This window comes from Anomaloglossus baeobatrachus, chromosome 4 (genome assembly GCF_048569485.1).
Source record: "Anomaloglossus baeobatrachus isolate aAnoBae1 chromosome 4, aAnoBae1.hap1, whole genome shotgun sequence".
Classification (NCBI taxonomy): Eukaryota; Metazoa; Chordata; class Amphibia; order Anura; family Aromobatidae; genus Anomaloglossus; species Anomaloglossus baeobatrachus.
In genome coordinates, this window is record NC_134356.1 from 681354188 (window position 1) to 681374554 (window position 20367).

Sequence of the window (20367 nt, forward strand, 5' to 3'; positions counted from 1 at the left end):
TTGTCACTGGACAGACGCGTGCGCTTATCTGTCAGCACACACCCAGCAGCACTGAAGACACGTTCAGAGACAACACTGGCAGCTGGACACGACAAAATCTCCAAGGCGTAAGTTGCGAGCTCTGGCCATTTTTCTAGGTTTGAAGCCGAAAAGGAGCAAGGCTCCAGTTGCACAGTCATGGCATCGATGTTCATTTGGAGATACTCCTGTATCATCCTCTCCAGCCGTTGACTATGTGTCAGACTTGTTGTCTCTGGTGGCCTTGCAAAAGAGGGTCTAAAAAAATTATGAAAAGATTCCATAAAATTGCTGTTACCGGCACCAGATACGGTCATACTGGTACGGGTAGACTGTTGAAGATGACGAGACCGTCTCATGTTTGTCAAGTTACAACTGGGAGATTCACTCCCTGCACCTGCACGGTTGTTTGGTGGAAAAGCCGAGCTAAGATCGAGTAACAGCTTCTGCTGATACTCCTGCATACGTGCGTCCCTTTCTATGGCTGGAATTATGTCACAAAATTTGGACTTGTACCGGGGATCTAATAGTGTGGCAATCCAGTAGTCATCATCACTTCTAATTTTGACAATACGACTGTCATGTTGGAGGTAGTGCAACAAAAAGGCACTCATGTGTCTTGCGCAGCCATGCGGACCAAGTCCACGCTGTGTTTGTGGCATAGAGGTGCTACCCGTTCTTTCTTCCTCTGACATCTCCCCCCAACCTCTTTCAACTGAAATTTGACCAAGGTCTCCCTCATCCGCTGAGTCTTCCATGTCCATGGACAGTTCGTCCTCCATTTCTTCATGTTCTCCTGCACCTTGCTCAACATTTCGCCTGCTACTATGCGCCCTTGTCGATCTCTGTCCCCCATGGTCCCATGCCTGCTGCGTTGGTGATGATGAACGTCTGAACCTTGGTGATGTTGTTGTCCCTTGCGCATATGAATCCTCCTGTAGTTCCTCCCCTTCATGTTGTCCCACCCCCTGACTCCGAATAGTGTTTAGCGTGTGCTCCAGCATGTAAATGACTGGAATCGTCATGCTGATAATGGCATTGTCAGCGCTAAACATATTCGTCGCCATGTCGAAACTGTGCAGAAGGGTGCATAGGTCCTTGATCTGAGACCACTCCATCAGGGTGATCTGCCCCACCTCTGCATCTCGTTGGCCCAGGCTATACGTCATGACGTATTGCACCAGGGCTCTGCGGTGCTGCCACAGTCGCTGTAACATGTGGAGAGTTGAATTCCAGCGTGTCGCCACATCGCATTTCAGGCGATGAACCGGCAGGCCGAAAGACTTCTGGAGCGATGCAAGTCGCTCTGCTGCGGCGCTTGAACGGCGGAAGTGAGCTGACAGTTTTCGTGCCCTGTTCAGAAGGCCATCTAGGCCGGGATAGTGTGTTAAAAATTGCTGGACGACAAGGTTCAACACGTGAGCCATACAAGGTACGTGTGACACCTTGCCCAGGCGAAGTGCCGCACCCAGGTTTGCAGCATTGTCGCACACGGCCTTACCAGGCTGCAGGTTGAGTGGAGACAACCATTTATTAAACTCTGACCGCAGAGCTGACCACAACTCCTCAGCTGTGTGACTCTTATTCCCAAGACATGTCAAGCTAAAGACCGCCTGATGCCGTTGCGCTCTGCTGCCAGCATAGTAATGAGGGGTGCGTGATTCCTTCTGCACAGTGAGAACGCTGGTGGCCTGACCAGGCAGGCTTGGGGCGGAGGTGGAGGACCCAGATGAGGTGGAGGATGCAGAAGCTGTGGCGGAACTTGGACAGACAGAGGATTGACACACAAGTCGTGGGGACGGCAAGACTTGTGCAGCAGACCCTTCACCATCTATCACCATAGTTACCCAGTGCTCAGTCAGCGACATGTAACGTCCCTGTCCATGCTTACTGGTCCAAGTATCGGTGGTGAAATGCACCCGTTCACACACAGAGTTTCTCAAGGAAGCGGTGATGTTGTGTGCGACATGCTGGTGTAGCGCGGGCACACCTTTCTTAGAGAAGTAGTGGCGACTAGGCATCTGGTACTGGGGCACAGCGACAGACATAAGGTCTCTAAAATTCTGTGTGTCCACTAGGCGGAAAGGCAGCATTTCGGTAGCCAACAGCTTACAGAGGGATAGAGTCAACCTCTTAGCTTTGTCATGGGTCGGAGGAAGTGGCCTTTTATTTGACCACATCTGAGGGACAGAGATCTGGCTGCTGTGTGTAGACGGTGTTGAGTAGGGTGTCCCTGGAAAAATGCAGGTTTGTGAGGAAAGTGCAGGCGGAGACATGATGTTGCCTTCATCCAACGTTGGTGCTATCGATGTCTGAGAGAGCTGTACACACTCACTTGTTTCCCCTTCCAAACCAACTGACGACCTTACAAGCAAACTGCCTGTTGCGGTTACAGTGGTGGAAGTTTTGCGTGGAAAAACAGGTGTGACAGCTGTCCCCACAGTCCTAGAAGATGAAGAGCGCGCGGATGCACTGGAAGGGGCGGGCGGTGGATGGTTCGCTCCGCTAGGCCGCATTGCAGCACGGTGAGCTTCCCACCGGGACCTATGATATTTATTTATGTGACGATTCATGGAAGAAGTTGTCAAACTGCTGAGGTTTTGACCTCTACTAAGAGAATCATGACAAATGTTACATATCACATGATTTGGGCGATCTTTTTCTATGTCAAAAAAGGACCAGGCTAGGCAAAGCTTAGAGGCCATGCGACCTGTTGATCCACCCCGAATAATGCTCATAGGCAGAGTGGTGGCTGAGGATGCAGTTGTAGACTTGCTACCAGTGCTCCGACTCTGTCCAGGAAGGCGCAAGGTAACTTCGTCGTCGGTTGCATCCTCCTCCACCGCCTCTGTTGACCTCCTCGAGTGCCTGACTGGGGGTTGACAGTAGGTGGGATCTAGAACGTCATCATCAATTGTTGTGTTTGCACTCCCCTCCCCCTCAGACCGAGCCTCTTCTTGCCCTGACCGAATATTTAAGTTGTCATCCCAATTTGGTATCTGCGTCTCATCTTCATCAGTATGTTCCTCATTGTCTATAACCACAGGTGTTACAGTTTGTGACAAAGGGTCAACATTATGCTCAGAAACTTGGTCCTCACGGCCTGAATCAGAGTCACAAAGGTTCTGGGCATCACTGCAGACCATTTCCTGTTCTGTACTCACTGTAGCTTGGGAGCAGACCTCTGATTCCCAGGCTATAGTGTGACTGAACAGCTCTGCAGACTCAGCCATCTCAGTTCCACCATACTGTGCAGGGCTGATGGAGACTTCAGAGCTGGGAGAAATCAAGTGTGATTGGGATGACAACTCAGAGGACTGGTGTTTTTTGGATGCGGTACTTGAAGTGGCTGAGAGGGCACTTGTTGGACAACTTGAGATCCATTCAAGCATTTTCCTTTTTTGCCCATCATCTACCTTTCTTCCTGTTGTTCGTGTCCGTAAAAAAGGGAGCACATCGGATTGTCCACGGTAAGTAGTAGACATCTTACTTTTGCTGGTAGATGGTCTATCTTCAGCAGATGATAATGGAGCTTTGCCACCTTCCCCACGGACAAAACCTTTTTTGCCTTTTCCACCACGCCTCTTCCCCTTTCCACCAGCATCTGTCATTTTGCCACTCATGTTGATTGCGACAAGATTGTGGACTGAAAATGTGGTAGTAAAAATTGAGAGGTGGTGAAGATTGCAGTGGTGGTCTAGCTTTATTAACAGCAGAATAATAAAGAATAAATATCCCTGACAATGCAACTTAGTTATAATAAGTTGGAGTGTGCAACGCAGGCAGATGCGCTCTGCAAATGTCTTGGCACTAGTGGGACTATAGCAAAGTCCAATAGCCACGTATAGGATGCCACTAGGTACACTGAGTGTTTGCTAGTATAATGGCTTAGTTATAATGAGTTGGAGTGTGCAACGCAGGCAGATGCGCTCTGCAAATGTCTTGGCACTAGTGGGACTATAGCAAAGTCCAATAGCCACGTATAGGATGCCACTAGGTACACTGAGTGTTTGCTAGTATAATGGCTTAGTTATAATTAGTTGGAGTGTGCAACGCAGGCAGATGCGCTCTGCAAATGTCTTGGCACTAGTGGGACTATAGCAAAGTCCAATAGCCACGTATAGGATGCCACTAGGTACACTGAGTGTTTGCTAGTATAATGGCTTAGTTATAATGAGTTGGAGTGTGCAATGCAGGCAGACGTGCTCTGCAAATGTCTTTGCACTAGTGGGACTATAGCAAAGTCCAATAGCCACAGATAGGATGCCACTAGGTACACTGAGTGTTTGCTAGTATAATGGCTTAGTTATGAGTTGGAGTGTGCAGAGGACAGGAGGGTACAGTGGCAGGATTGTGGTGCTCTGGGTAGAGGAATGGAAGCCTGCCTTTCTATTCCCTCCTAATGGTGAAATGCAGGGAGGAAATCCCTGACCTTGGCTACACAGACGCTGGCGCTGTTTTCAGGACCTGTCACCTTAACTCTGACCCTGCCGGTTTGAGCCCTTAAAAGGACTGCTATAAAGTGCTCTCCCTAAGCTGTCTAACGCTGTGTATGCAGCGCATACAGCTGTATCGGCGATAGGACTCAGGAGGACGGAGCTGCGACAGTGATGTCTGACACCAAAGACGCAGAAGGCAGATAATGGCGTCCTGGAAGAAAATGTCCGGTTTTATAATGCAGGGACATGTGACATGGACATCCTATCACACATGCCGTTGCTTCTCTGGCTCAAAGTCCACTTAGCTGTGTGTGTGTCTGGGATTGGCTGACATGCTGGCCCGCCCCACAAGACGCGCGCGCTTAGGGAAGTAAGACAAGAAAAAAAAAAAATGGCGATCGCCATTATACAAACAGCAGTGATCTGAAGGCGCTGTTCACGCACACTATACACTGAAATGTCATAATAGTGTGATTCACAGAGTGACTTACACTATTACAGCAGAAACCAAGCTAGGATTTAGCTGTTTTTTTGCTGCTAGAACCGTTCTCGAACGTTTCTAGAACTATCGAGCTTTTGCAAAAAGCTCGAGTTCTAGTTCGATCTAGAACATGCCCCAAAATCACTCAAGCCTAGAACTGTAGAACCACGAACCACGAACCGCGCTCAACTCTAGTCAGCAGATTCTTGACAATAATGTGCAAGAATCAGTGACGAAGTTGAAGTTACGCAGGGGATGGATAATTCAGCAAGACAATGATCCAAAACACCGCTCCAAATCTACTCAGGCATTCATGCAGAGGAGCAATTACAATGTTCTGGAATGGCCATCCCAGTCCCCAGACCTGAATATCATTGAAAATCTGTGGGATGATGTGAAGCGGCTGTCCATGCTCGGCGACCATCAAACTTACCTGAACTGGAATTGTTTTGTAAACAGGAATGGTCAAATCTACCTTTATCCAGGATCCAGGAACTCATTAAAAGCTACAGGAAGCAACAAGAGGCTGTGATTTTTGCAAAAGGAGGATCTACAAAATATTAATGTCACTTTTATGTTGAGGTGCTCATACTTTTGCACCGGTCAAATTTTGTTTAAATGCAGATTGCACATTTTCTGTTAGTACAATAAACCTCATTTCAATCCAGAAATATTACTCAGTCCATCAGTTATTAGATATATGAAACTGAAATAGCAAAAACCCAAATTGTTATAAAGAAAAAAGGTTAACATTAATAGGGGTGCCCAAACTTTTTCATATGACTGTAGTATATGACAGCACAGCAATGAAGAGCAATTGTTATGGGAGGTAAAATGAATAGTGGCATCTATCGATTGGAGACTATTGAGCATTATCTATTTAATGCAAATCAATGTGCCATTATTGAATTTCTTGGAAAAATTCAATGATTTACTCGTCTTTATGCAATAACACTTTTATATACTGTATTTATATAGTAATCATAAACTGGATATATTCAACAATTGACAAACTCTATAATAAAGACATCTCTGAGTGAAATCAGCTTCCGAGCTCAAACACTTTGGGAAGACGTTAGTTTGATATTTTCTATTTTTTTGCAGAAAACTAGCCAAGTAATGAAGCATATGAGGGGCCAGGGCCAAAACTATCATGAGACTCCAAAGTCTAGGTGGCACCAATAACTCTTTTTGGCCCACATGAGAGGAGTAATACTATAAAAGACCACTGATAGTTGGAGGCTCAATTTGAGGTTTTGAATTGAGGCCCACAAAGTTTAAATTATATGGGGGCGTATTGTTGGGACATGTTTGTATTCAGCATTCTGGTTTCTTTTGTAGTTTCAGAAAACATACTCCTGGATATACAGTATATGGCTTTACCTCCTCCCGTGTCATTACCACTGCTCCCTATATCTGTTATTGTCAACTACAGCACTTAGACATTGGCCACTACTTTATATATTTTGCTCACCTACTGTGATCAATAGGTTAAGTACATCTTGAAATACCTTCTTTAATCAATTTTGGCACAGAGCAGTGGTATATATGTAGCTCAGTGCCAATCATATTACCCCAGCTGCTGTGGCCACTGGTATCCGGTGATGTCACATCAACTTCTGGGCTGTAGAAGCTGATGCAAGATCACTGTATCATGCAGCCACTTGCCCTGATTGGCTGTGCTATGGGCGGTGTTTCACCATCCACAAGACAGACTAAGAATTTAGCGTGCAGTACAAGGGTCCGCCAAGCAAAGTACCTGTTTCAGCTGAATATGCATCTGAAGGTGAACATCCAACGTAAATGCATTGCAGCAAAGAGAGCTGTCTGGTCCCTGTACTGCAAATTGTGGTGGCATTGGGTCAAAGAAGGCAAAAGATGACTCTGGTGAGATAACATGTGCCTGCTGTTTATAGAGATGAATATTCACTACTCTCTATGCCCATAATCCTGCCCACCTCTCTGCATTGCAAGAGGTGCCAAGAGGTAAGAGAGATTCTGGGTGTTAGGAACAGTGAATATTCATTAACTTAACTGCTGTGATAAAAGATGGCTGGGTCATCACGTGTCCCTGCTGTTTAAGCAAATTAATATTCACTACTCCCTACGCCCATAATCCCAGGCATTGGGATCATTGAAGATACCAGCAGCTGACGTCAGTGTAGATGGGTTTACATGACAGTGCTTGCACTGTGTCACAAGATGCAGCAGGTTGAAGATAGAGGAAGGAGAGGAGGGAGGGGTTTGGGTGGAATTTTAAGTGGGTGTGGTAGATGCTAGCTTACAGGCCAATGCAATACATGATGGAACTTGTAGCAATAGAGCACAGGAAGACAGGAGAGAGGAAGTTGTTGATTAACCATATGAGAGCTGTAACCAGCAATGAGGATGTGCTGCTAGAGCATGATAAATGGTAATATTGCTAAAATAAGATAAGGGATATATTGATAGGCACGTAATAGCAAGTTGCATGAAAAAAATCAGTTATGGTACTGGACAACCTCTTTAAGTCATGTCAAAGGCACTGCAGCCAATAACATAGCTCAGCGGCTCTGCATGAGTAGACGGTAGAAATAATTGATTGGCTGCAGTACTATCAATGTGACATCAGTGCTGAAGACAATAATAGACAATGGGAGCAGCAGCATAGTCTGGTCCTAAAGAGAGGCAATAAAAGGTTATTTTTTATTTTTAAAGCACCATTACAGCATTTTTTTTTTTCAATGCTGGCATGGCGCTTTAAATTTATACCCCGTGCCCCCTGTCATATACTCACCTTCCAGCGTCTTAACATTTCATGCCGCTCCAGTCCCATGGCGCCATCTTGTGATATTAACTTCTGACTGGCCAGAAGTCAAAAGTGATGTCACAAGCTCCCAATGCATCTCCATGAGAGCAAGAATGAGGCCAGAACAAAGCTAGAATGAGGCTCTCATAGAAATGCATTGATTTGAGTCTTCCGGTGCACTTTATGAAACACCGGAGCTGCCGGAAGGTCACAAATCTCCAGAGAAGGAGCAGCGGTGACAGCAAGTGAACCCAACAGAAGAGGCTTTAATACAAACTGTGGCTAGTAGACAAGGGTTTTCTTATGTCAGAAAACCGCTTTAAGGCTACATGTGCACGCTGCTTTTTTTGCTGCTTTTTTGGCTGCAGTTTTGTTGTCAGAACTTTCTAACATTTGACTTCCCAGCAAAGTCTATGAGAAGTCAGATTTGCTATGCGCACATTGCAGTTTATTTGTCAGCGTTTTATTTGTCAATAGTTTGTGACTAAAAAAATGCAGCATGTTCATTCTTCCTGCATTTTTATCAACATTTTTAACAAAATGCACCGAAAACACAGCAAAAATGCACCTACAATTACAAGCATTTTTTTGTGACATTTCCAGGCTCTCTCTGACAAGGCGCAGTTTTGGCTGCAGTTTTGGCTGCAGTTTGTGAACACAGAAAGATGCAGCGTGCGCATGTAGCCTAAAGGCCCCGTCACACGCAACGACGGATCTAACGATATATCGCCGGGGTCACGGATTCAGTGACGCACATCCAGCATGGTTAGCGACTTCGTTGCGTGTGACAGCAAGGAACGACCGTTAACGATGGAAAATACTCACCAAATCGTCCATCGTTGACACGTCGTTCCTTTTTAAAATATCGTTGATTGTAGAGGACGCAGGTTGTTCGTCGTTCCTAAGGCAGCACACATTGCTACGTGTGACACCCCGGGAACGACGACCTGCAGCTTACCTACGGCCACCGGGAATGCGGAAGGAAGGAGGTAGGCGGGATGTTGCGGCCGCTCATCTCCGCCCCTCCTCTTCTATTGGGTGGCTGCTGTGTGACATCACAGTGACACCGAACGTCCCACCCCCTTCAGGAAGAAGATGTTCGCTGCCCACAGCGACGTCGTTAGGGAGGTAAGTCCGTGTGACGGGGGTTAACGACATTGTGCGCCACGGGCAACTAATTGCCCATGACACACAAACGACGGGGGCGGATGCGATCGCTCGTGCGATCGCACGATATATGGTACCGTGTAATGCTTCCTTAATTCTCTCAGATTTGGTTTGTTGCAGTCTCAGAATGCCCTGTAATATCTAACCATATTACGTTAATTAAATAATGGCAAGGAAAATGGGTATATGGGGAGTTTCCTCAGCACCCTTGATTCAGAGATGGGAAAATTGTATTTTAATTAAACTATAGCATTGTATTGAGAATTACTTTATTAGTTTATACATTTATTATCTGTTAGAGTGGCAGAGCGTGCCAAGTGCTATATGGCTATACACAATGAATGAATTAGAGCACCTGCATGCACACCGAGAGACCGAGAGATCACTGCAAGTTCCACTAGACGACCCCTAGCAATGAATCAGTGATCCTCTGTCTCATGGATCAGGAAAAACTTATGTTAACATGATTGTATAATAATCTGAGCTATTGATCTATTTTAGATGCAGGTTCTCACGATCAGCCTGATGGAAGCACAGGGCTGTATATCATGGTGGCTGTTGTGCCTCTTGTTATTATTTTATGTGCTGTAATTATCATCTTCATCTTAAAGAAAAGAGGTAAGTCACTCCTTCAAAACACTAATACAGATAAAGAGTTTTCAGTCTCCTTCAGGGTGATACAGATAGGAGGAGCTATGAGTCTCCTCCCCCTGCAGGGTGATACAGATAGGAGCTATGAGTCTCCTCCCCCTGCAGGGTGATACAGATAGGAGCTATGAGTCTCCTCCCCCTGGAGGGTGAGACAGATAGGAGAAGCTATGAGTCTCCTCCCCCTGCAGAGTGATACAGATAGGAGGAGCTATGAGTCTCCTCCCCCTGCAGAGTGATACAGATAGGAGGAGCTATGAGTCTCCTTCCCCTGCAGGGTGATACAGATAGGAGGAGCTATGAGTCTCCTTCCCCTGCAGGGTGATACAGATAGGAGGAGCTATGAGTCTCCTTCCCCTGCAGGGTGATACAGATAGGAGGAGCTATGAGTCTCCTTCCCCTGCAGGGTGATACAGATAGGAGGAGCTATGAGTCTCCTCCACCTGCAGGGTGATACAGATAGGAGGAGCTATGCGTCTCCTCCACCTGCAGGGGGATACAGATAGGAGGAGCTATGAGTCTCCTCCCACTGCAGGGTGATACAGATAGGATGAGCTATGCGTCTCCTCCACCTGCAGGGTGATACAGATAGGAGGAGCTATGAGTCTCCTTCCCCTGCAGGGTGATACAGATAGGAGGAGCTATGAGTCTCCTTCCCCTGCAGGGTGATACAGATAGGAGGAGCTATGAGTCACCTCCCCTTGCAGGGTGATAGAGGTAGGATGAGCTATGCGTCTCCTCCACCTGCAGGGTGATACAGATAGGAGGAGCTGTGAGTCTCCTCCCCCTGCAGGGTGATACAGATAGGAGGAGCTATGAGTCTCCTCCCCCTGCAGGGTGATACAGATAGGAGGAGCTATAAGTCTCCTCCCCCTGCAGGGAGATACATATAGGAGGAGCTATGAGTCTCCTCCCTCTGCAGGGTGATACAGATAGGAGGAGCTATGAGTCTCCTCCCTCTGCAGGGTGATACACATAGAAGGAGCTATGAGTCTCCTCCCCCTGCAGGTTGATACTGATAGGAGGCGCTATGAGTCTTCTCCCCTGCAGGATGATACAGATAGGATGAACTATGAGTCTCCTCCCCCTGCAGGGTGATACAGATAGGAGGAGCTATGAGTCTCCCACCAAAGAGTGATACAGATAGCAGGAGCTATGAGTCTCCTCCCTCTGCAGGGGGATACAGATAGGAGGAGCTATGAGTCTCCTCCCCCTGCAGGGTGATAAAGAGAGGATGAGCTATGAGTCTCCTCCTCCTGCAGGATGATACAGATAGCAAGAGCTATGAGTCTCCTCCCCCTGCAGGGTGATACAGATAGGAGGAGCTATGAGTCTCCTCCCCCTGCAGGGTGATACAGATAGGAGGAGATATGAGTCTCCTCCCCTGCAGGGTGATATAGAAATAAAAAGCTATTAGTTTCCCACCTATATATGGTAATACAGATAGGAGGAGCGATGTTTTATGCATGATAATGTTAGTAATATTCAGTATTAATCACTCTACAATTCTTCTTCTAGGTGTTATTTGCCAGAAGTCTAGTAGAAGGTATGTTTTTACTTTAAGGATGTATTACATTTTCTATTTTATACTATATCGTCCTTGTGTACACACTACACAATGATGAGCCACTTTTATAGTGCAATAAGTGAAGAGAATTATTAATAATAATAATAACAATATTAAACTATTTTCTGATGTATCCATGTTCTATAATTATGGATTTTAACTATGGACTCATTAATGTTTTCTAAAAGTTTTTCCGTGCATTTTTTTTACTCCGATTTCTTACTGAATTTTGATGTTGTGCCAAGAAACAAAAGCAAATCAGAATGTGCAGAACTACAATGTTTACCTTGATTGGGGTAAAGTAGGATCAAGCAGCAGATCAGGCCTCGGATAATAAAATAAATGGGTTTTTAAGGACCTGAAGCAATGAAGCTAATTGGTCACTTATAACTGTGCACTAATAGAAAAGACTTGTAAGCTTGATAGAAAAATCAAATCTGTAAAAATCCAGTTGATTGAACAAAAATTAAATTAGCATTTTTATAGCGGGCTTTACACGCTACAATATATCTAACGATGTGTCGGCGGGCTCACATCGTAAGTGACGCACATCCGGCATTGTTAGTGATGTTGTAGTGTGTGATACCTCCGTGCGATTGCAATTGTACGAAAAACCGTTGATCGCATACACGTCGTTCATTATCTAAAAATTGAACTTCTGGTTGTTCAATGTTCCTGAGGCAGCACACATCGCTCTGTGTGACACCCCAGGAACGATGAACTGCAGCTTACCTGCGTCCCGCCAGCAATGAGGAAGGAAGAAGGTGGGCGGGATGTTTACGTGCCGCTCATCTCTGCCCCTCCGCTTCTATTGGCCGGCTGCCGTGTGACGTCGCTGTGACGCCAAACGTCCCTCCCACTCCAGGAAGTGGTTGTTCGCCGCCCACAGTGAGGTCGTATGGAAGGTAAGTACGTGTGACGGGATTTAATCGTTTGTGTGACATGGGCAACAAATTGAACATGCTGCACATATGATGGGGGTGTGTGCGATCACATGTGTAATTGTAACGTGTAAAGCAGCCTTATGAATTGGAGATCCTCCAGAGCATAAAAAAATAACGTTTGTTGTGATTCCTGTACTAATTAGATCTCTTATTGTAGGAAATGCCAAAGATGGCCTTGGGAAAAGTAGACCGAAGAAAACATCCGGAGCATAGCCGTGTGACTCAGTGAGGGCCAGCTCAGAATACCCATATACAACACCTGGCAAAAATTCTGGAATCACCAGGCTCTGAGGATGTTCATTTAGTTGTTAACTTTTGTTTATAAAAAGCAGATCACGGACGGCACAAAACTAAAGTCATTTCAAATGGCAACTTTCTGGCTTTAAGAAACACTAAAAAAATTCATGAAAACATAATGTGCAGCCAGTAACGGTTACTTTTCAAGACCAAACAGGGGAAAAACTATGGAATCACTCAATTATGAGGGAAAAATTATGGAATCATGAAAAACAAACAACCCTCCAATACATCACTAGTATTGTGTTGCACCAACTCTGGCTTTTGTAACAACTTGCAGTCTCTGAGGCATGGAGTTAATGAGTGACAAACAGTATCTTCATCAATCTGGCTCCAACTTTCTGTGATTGCTGTTGCCAGATCAGCTTTGCAGGTTGGAGCCTTGTCATGGACCATTTTCTTCAACTTCCACCAAAGATTTTCAATTGGATTGAGATCTGGACTATTTGCAGGTCATGTCATTGACCTTATGTGTCTTTCAAGGAATGTTTTCACAGTTTTTGCTCTATGGCAGGATGCATTATCATCTTGATAAATGATTTAATCATACTCAAACATCCTTTCAATTGATGGGATAAGAAAAGTGTCCAAAATTTCAATGTAAACTTGAGCATTTATTGGAGATGTAATGACAGCCATCTCCCCAGTGCCTTTACCTGACATGCAGCCCCATATCATTGACTGTGGAAATTTATGTGTTATCTTAAAGCAGTCATCTTTTTATTGGTTAGCTTTTCTGTATGTAAATTACATTTCCTTTAGGCGATTTCTAACAGTTCGGTCACAGACTCCAGTTTCTTCCCATTCGTTCCCCATTTGTTTTGTTGTGCATTACCTGTTTTGGAGACATATTGCTTTAAGTTTCCTGTCTTGATGCTTTGATGTCTTCCTTGGTCTACCAGTATGTTTGCCTTTAACAACCTTCCCATGTTGTTTGTATTTGGTCCAGATTTTAGACAGCTAACTGTGAACAACCAACATCTTTTACAACATTGTGGGATGATTTACCCTCTTTTAGGAGTTTGATAATCCTCTTGGCATCTCTCGTGTAGGAGCCATGATTCATGTCAGTCCACTCGGTACAACAGCTCTCCAAGGTGTGATCACTCCTTTTTAGATGCAGACTAATGAGCAGATAATATTTGATGCAGGTGTTAGTTTTGGGAGTGAAAATTTATAGGGTGATTCCATAATTTTTTCCTCATAATTGAGTGATTCCATAATTTTTTGGTTTGGTTTTGAAAAGTAACTGTTACTGGCTGCACATTATGTTTTCATGATTTTTTTTAGTGTTTATTTGAAATCACTTTAGTTTTGTGCCGTCTGTAATCAGCTTTTTTTAAACAAAAGTAAACAACTGAATAAACATCCTCAGAGCCAGGGGAGTCCATAATTTTTGCCAGGGGTTGTATATTTTTAAACTCTTTCCCGGTCCCTAATATTTCAGCAAGGTCTTGGCCAGCCACTCGTCATTTTAATTGATTTAGTATCAATTTTGCTAACCTTTCAAATTTGAGCAAATACAAATTTCTTTTTATAAAAGTTTAGGCAAATTTGAATTGCTGTAATTGGTTCTCTGATTTCTAAAAATTAATAATTATCCATGGATACTCGCTGATCTATGACTTTTATCATCTTTTCTGCTGTATTAAAATGTGGATGTTTTCAGTAGCGTAACAAAGCCTCTTTTTTTAGGAAAGATAACAAACATCTGACCTCAGATATTGCATTAGAAGCACAGAATCCTTCTGGCAATGGTGAGTTTGGTCCAAAAACAGAGCTTTAACACTAGAAGTGACAGAAATTTCAAGCTCCATAGGGTTCCAATGGTAGAAATGTTAAATGACCCCTCTCTGGGACTTCTAGTGTTAAACGTTTTTAAATTTTCCATTATAAGAAGTTTATACTTTTTGTTTTCTTCTAGTTCAAATGCCGAGAGCGTCCTCCAGTGCTCCACCACCACCACCACCAAAAGAGGTGAGATTTATGGATATCTCATAAGTCATTCATTTTGAATTTTCTTAATATTTTGATGAAATGATTTGATTATTTTAGCAGATTTTCAGCTTTATAAACCAACATTTAAAGGGAACCTGTCAGGTCTTGTATGCACCCAGAACCACGAGCAGGTCTAGGTGTATATTGCTAATCTCTGCCTAACCGTCCCTGTATACACTAGCATAGATAAAGAGCTCTTTAGAAAAAGTATCTCTAAAGATCTTTTATCATATGCTAATGAGCACGGGGACTAGTCACAAGGGCATTAATTCCCCCCCACTAGCCGCCCTCTTAGCATGTTAGTACCTACTAGGGTGTACTAACATGCTAGTCAATGCAGTCACACACGCACCTGACCTCGCTGTGACCGATCTTCTGAATGCCTGGCACTTCCGGTCATGCATAGTATGAGGCCGGGTGTACGCATCCGGGCTTCAGAGAGGTCTACTGCACATGACCAGAAGTGCTTGGACATTCAGATCAGCGTTCACCGGGGACACAAGTACTCGCGTCAGCACTGGTGGGCATACTAATATGATTAGAGAGCGGATTAGTTGGGGGCTATAATGCCCAGAGAACAAGTCCCCTTGCTCATTAGCATATGATATAGGATCTTTAGAAATGCTTTTTCCAAAGATCTCTTTATCTATGCTAGTATATACAGGGACGGTTAGGCAGGGATTAGTAATATACACCCAGAACTGCTGGTGGTTCTGTGTGCATATTGGACCTGACAGACCTGACAGGTTCCCTTTAACCCTTTCATACACATTAGGTAGCTGTTGCTTGAACAGTCCATTGACCATTCACCATCTCTAATGATCTGAAGGTCAAGTTGTGATCTTCAGATAGCATTTAATCCCCTAAAATTAGAGTTGAGTGGATCTTAAAAGAACAGTGTTTGTCAAATTTTACGTATTTTACCATAAAATTCGATTTGCAACAAATTTATTCTCGGAAAATTAAATGCCCCTTAGTTTTTCTCTGAGGTATGAAGAGACTCCGAGGTTTAATAAATGTAATATGTAGCAAAAAAAAATGAACAAACAACTAAGACCTCAAAACATAGCTATTCTACTCACCATCCCCTGTATGGTCCTCTGCACCTTTTCCTACTGATGATTTACAGCGGTTGGAGCGTATTTAATTCCATCTGGTACTAATGGGATTTAGTTTCCTTTCTATCCTGCAGTGATTTAACTAGTTGTTGTAACCTCAGCTTTCTTCTTGAAAAGTGCTCGAGTTTCCCATTTGCTTTCATTATACATGGTACAAGCATTGTGCCCATCCAATTGTCCAATTGCTTGTTATGAGTAACGAGCACCCAAGCATGGTAGTGCTCGCTCATCACTAGTTACGAGTACCGAGCACCCGAGCATGGCAGTGCTCACTCATCACTAGTTACCAGTACTGAGCACCCGAGCATGGTAGTGCTCGCTCATCACTAGTAAGAGTACCGAGCACCCGAGCATGGCAGTGCTCACTCATCACTAGTTACCAGTACTGAGCACCCGAGCATGGTAGTGCTCGCTCATCACTAGTAAGAGTACCGAGCACCCGAGCATGGCAGTGCTCACTCATCTCTAGTTACGAGTACTGAGCACCTGAGCATGGTAGTGCCCGCTCATCACTAGTTACAAGTACTGAGCACCTGAGCATGGTAGTGCCCGCTCATCACTAGTTACGAGTACTGAGCATGGTAGTGCCCGCTCATCCCTAGTTACGAGTACAGAGCATCCAAACACAGTAGTTCCCACTCCCCACTAGTTATGAGTACCAAGCACTCAACAATGGTAGTACTTGCTCATCACTGGCTGGCACAAAATCATGTCAAACATTTTTGTTGCTGATATTTTCAGCCTAGAGGGATCGTTGTTATGTATCGGTGCATGTTGTGATGTCATACCGTTATTACAACTTTACAATGCACATGCACGTAGTATCCCAGACTTGAAAATGGCCAAAAATCCTGCCCTAACATGAAGTGGCATTCCCGTCAACTTTTCCTGCAAATAACAAGCCATCACACAAAAAATTCAAAAAGGTTAAAGCTGCTAGACAGCAAGTAAGAAAAATTAAAATAAAAATTGGCCCATTTCTTGAGAGCCACTAATATTTTAACGAGTGTTTGTATTCATGGAGTTAGTGTTGATAGAGGCCAGTCATAACCATTGCAACAATAGCATTGGGGTCGATTCATCAGTTCTTTTACTTTATAAAACTGGTGTAATAGCTTTAAAAAGTCATAATTTTTTGTGCAATGTGAAGTTGGCCAAATATGTTGTACGTTTTGTCATATTTCAGGAGTTTCAAACAGCTCTGATGAAATGGGCTAAGAAGATGCTGGGGCAGGACACTTAAGGCCACTTTACACGCTGCGACATCTTTATGATGTTGCTAGCGATCGCACCCGCTCCCATCGTTTGTCTGTCACCGGCAAATCACTGCCCGTGGCGAACAAAATCGGTAGTGCGTGTCACACATACTTACCTTCCTAACGACGTCGCTGTGGCCGGCGAAGAGCCTCTTTTCTAAGGGGGTGGTTTGTGCAGCGTCACATCGACATCACACAGAAGGCCATCAATAGAAGTAGAGGGGCGGAGAGCAGCCACTTGAAGGACACTCCCACCTCGTTGCCGGAGCACGCAGGAACGCTGTTGTTCGTCGGTCCTGGGGTGTCACACGTAGCGATGTGTGCTGCCTCAGGAACGACGAACAACCTGCATCGCAGAAGATCAGCGACATTTTGAAATTGAACGACGTGTCAATGATCAACGATGTGGTGAGTATTTTTGATCATTAGCGGTCGCTCATATGTGTCACACGCAACGACATCGCTACCGAGGCCGGATGTGCGTCACGAATTCCGTGACTCCAGCGTCATCTCGTTAGCGATGTCGCTGCATATAAAGCCCTCTTTAGAGTTGGGAAGGAACTGAGGGTGGCCCTGCCCACCTAAGCTATTTTCTAAAAATGCTGTCCCTTTGTACCCCAAAAAATGCCATTTCAGTACAATTTCTGGCATGGCACACAGAGAAAATGTGAAAATAAGATTCATTAAGATGTGCGCAGACGCATTGTACCTCAGTAAATCTTTTTAAGAATGAAGCATACTATGCTAGTCTTAATGAATCAGTCAATTGTCCTTAAAAAGAAGTCAAATGGGTGTAGACACGTTAATCCTCTCTTCTTTTCACATTTTAGGACTCTGCAGGAATCCTCTATGCACATCTAAACATGACCAACTTGCAGCAGAAGACAAACAGTAGAATGAAGGAGAGTAAGCCAGACAGTGATTCCCAGGTTTTGTATTCAGCTGTCAAGCCCACCCGTGCTCATCAAGAAATATATTCAACTGTCAATGGGTGAAATATAAAAGAAAAAGCTGAAATATGAAGTACCCAATAGGTCAGCTACAAAAATATATTCCAGAATTGCTGTTGACTTCCTGACGTTCCTGGTCCCTGGGATTATTCTCTACCATTTTGTATTTAAAGAAATCGACAAGCAAATTTGTATTATGAGAACAGTAATTTGACCGTAATCTGAACCAGGTCAGACATTTCTTTGAAGCCACAAACATTATTCATTAAGAGTTGATGACATTGGAATCAGATCTCTGAGAGATCATCTTGGACACTTTTCAATTGGGTTGACCATTCTATAATGTTGGAGTGGAGCAGGCATGACGCCTTATGGACATGATGTTCTTGTTATCGGCCTTTTACCAAAAGCATTGAATGTTGTCTGGTCATGAAGACCAAGGAGAAGGACCACTTGCAATATACCTCTACCACTGAAGGATGCCATGTTCAATATGCATGAATGGAACTAATCATGTGCTACTCTAGTTCCATCTCCAGGAGTGAGCACAGACCTGTAACTCCGCCTAAACCCATCCCACGCCTCCCCTATAGTAAAACATGGGCCCACAACACTGCAGGGAATAAAGGGCACAAAGCACCAGAACAGCAGCCCTGCCATTAAAGATTGAAGGCTGGTTGAAATAGATAGACAGACATAAAGACAGGCAGATATATAGATGGGATTGATTGATTGATTGATTAAGTGGACAGGAACAGAGATATGAGTTTATTGATATAATAGAGCGTAAATGGCAGAGTGTATATAAATTATAAAGGGCATACTACAGCAGTGAGTGTATATATATATATATATATATATATATATATATATATATATATATATATATATATATAAAACGACGCCGGATGTGCATCACGAATTCCGTGACCCCGACGACATCTCATTAGAGATATCGTTGTGTGTAAAGTCCCCTTAAGTCCCCCCAGCCCATGAAGAAAGCTCCATTCACCCCGCAGCAAGCTGCCCTGTCCTATTTAGTTTCCAGAGTCCTGAACAGAGGTAAAATCAGAGGAAACCGTACATTCTCAGGCAGAAATCATGTGCCCAGATGAATCGTCTGTCTCTTTCCTGGTCTGTCTCTTTCCTGGTCTGTCTCTTTCCAGGTCTGTCTCTTTCCAGGTCTGTCTCTTTGCCGGGCTGTCTCTTTGCCGGGCTGTCTCTTTGCCGGGCTGTCTCTTTGCCGGGCTGTCTCTTTGACGGGCTGTCTCTTTGCCGGGCTGTCTCTTTGCAGGGCTGTTTAAATCTCTGAGACAACTTTTTGTATCCTTCCCCTGAACAACTATGTTGAACAATCTTTGTTTTCAGATCATTTGAGAGTTGTTTTGAGGAGCCCATGATGCCACTCTTCATAGGAGATTCAAATAGGAGAACAACTTGCAAGTGGCCACCTTAAATACCTTTTCTCATGATTGGATACACCTGCCTATGAAGCTCAAAGCTCAATGAGGTTACAAAACCAATTTAGTGCTTTAGTAAGTCAGTAAAAAGTAGTTAGGAGTGTTCCAAACAAGAAATTGATAAGGGTGCCCATACTTTTGCACCTGTCAAATTTAGTTTAAATGCATATTGCACATTTTCTGTTAGTACAATAAACCTCATTTCAATCCAGAAATATTACTTAGTCCATCAGTTATTAGATATATGAAACTGAAATAGCAAAAACCCAAATTGTTATAAAGAAAAAAGGTAAACATTAATAGGGGTGCCCAAACTTTTTCATATGGCTGTATGTATAATAAAATATTATAAATAATAATATTATTTATTATTAAACTCACATATCTGTCATTTTTATATATATATATATTAGCTGTACTACCCGGCTTCGCCCGGGTTAATAACTGTTGTTAACAAAATAGAATGTATTAACATTCCCGGAATAGGATGTATAAATAGAATATATTAACGCCCAGGATTGTAACTGTCTCTCTGTTTCTCTCCCATTCTCTGTCTGTCTCCCCCTCTGTATATATCTCTCTCTCTCTATCTCTTTGTCTGTCTCTTTCCCTGTCTGTCTCTGACTGTATCTGTCTCTTTATCCGTCTGTCTCAATCTCTTTCCCTGTCTGTCTATCTATCTCTTTCCCTGACTGTCTATCTATCTCTGTCACTTTCCCTGTCTGTCTCTTTCCCTGTCTGTCTCTTTCCCTCTCTTTCTCTGTCTGTCTCTTTCCCTCTGTCTCTTTCCCTGTGTCTGTCTCTTTGTGTCTGTCTCTTACCCTGTATATGTCTGTTTCTTACCCTGTCTGTGTCTGCCTCTTTCCCGGTCTGTGTCTGTCTCTTTCCCTGGCTGCATTGTGACATGCCAACATTCCATATAAGGGCGTGGCTGCGCATTCTTCTGAAGTTCTGGCTGCGCTCTGGCTCCCAGCTCCAGTCACTTTAATGGAGGCAGGCTTTTTGGCGAATAACTGTAAAGTGCGGGGTTAAAATGTCCCCCCAAAACATAGCCTATGACGCTCTCGGGGTCCAGACGTGTGAGTGTGCAAAATGTTGTGGCTGTAGCTGCGACGGTGCAGATGCCAATCCCGGACATACACACATACACACATACACACACACACACACACACACATTCAGTTTTATATATATATATAAATAAAATATATATATATATATATATATATATATATA

General features: G+C 44.0%; 1 protein-coding gene across 1 annotated transcript in view; it reads left to right on the forward strand.

Moving 5' to 3' along the window:
• The window catches only part of LOC142302807 (uncharacterized), a 43940-nt gene extending 23703 nt beyond the window's left edge, over positions 1 to 20237 (forward strand). Inside the window, exons 4-8 of the mRNA XM_075343919.1 lie at positions 9395 to 9511; positions 11060 to 11087; positions 14045 to 14106; positions 14274 to 14326; positions 17552 to 20237. Of these exons, the coding sequence (XP_075200034.1) occupies positions 9395 to 9511; positions 11060 to 11087; positions 14045 to 14106; positions 14274 to 14326; positions 17552 to 17716 (425 nt within the window). The 3' untranslated portion in view covers positions 17717 to 20237. The remainder of the gene's footprint in view (positions 1 to 9394; positions 9512 to 11059; positions 11088 to 14044; positions 14107 to 14273; positions 14327 to 17551) is intronic.
• The last annotated feature ends 130 nt before the right edge of the window (positions 20238 to 20367 follow it).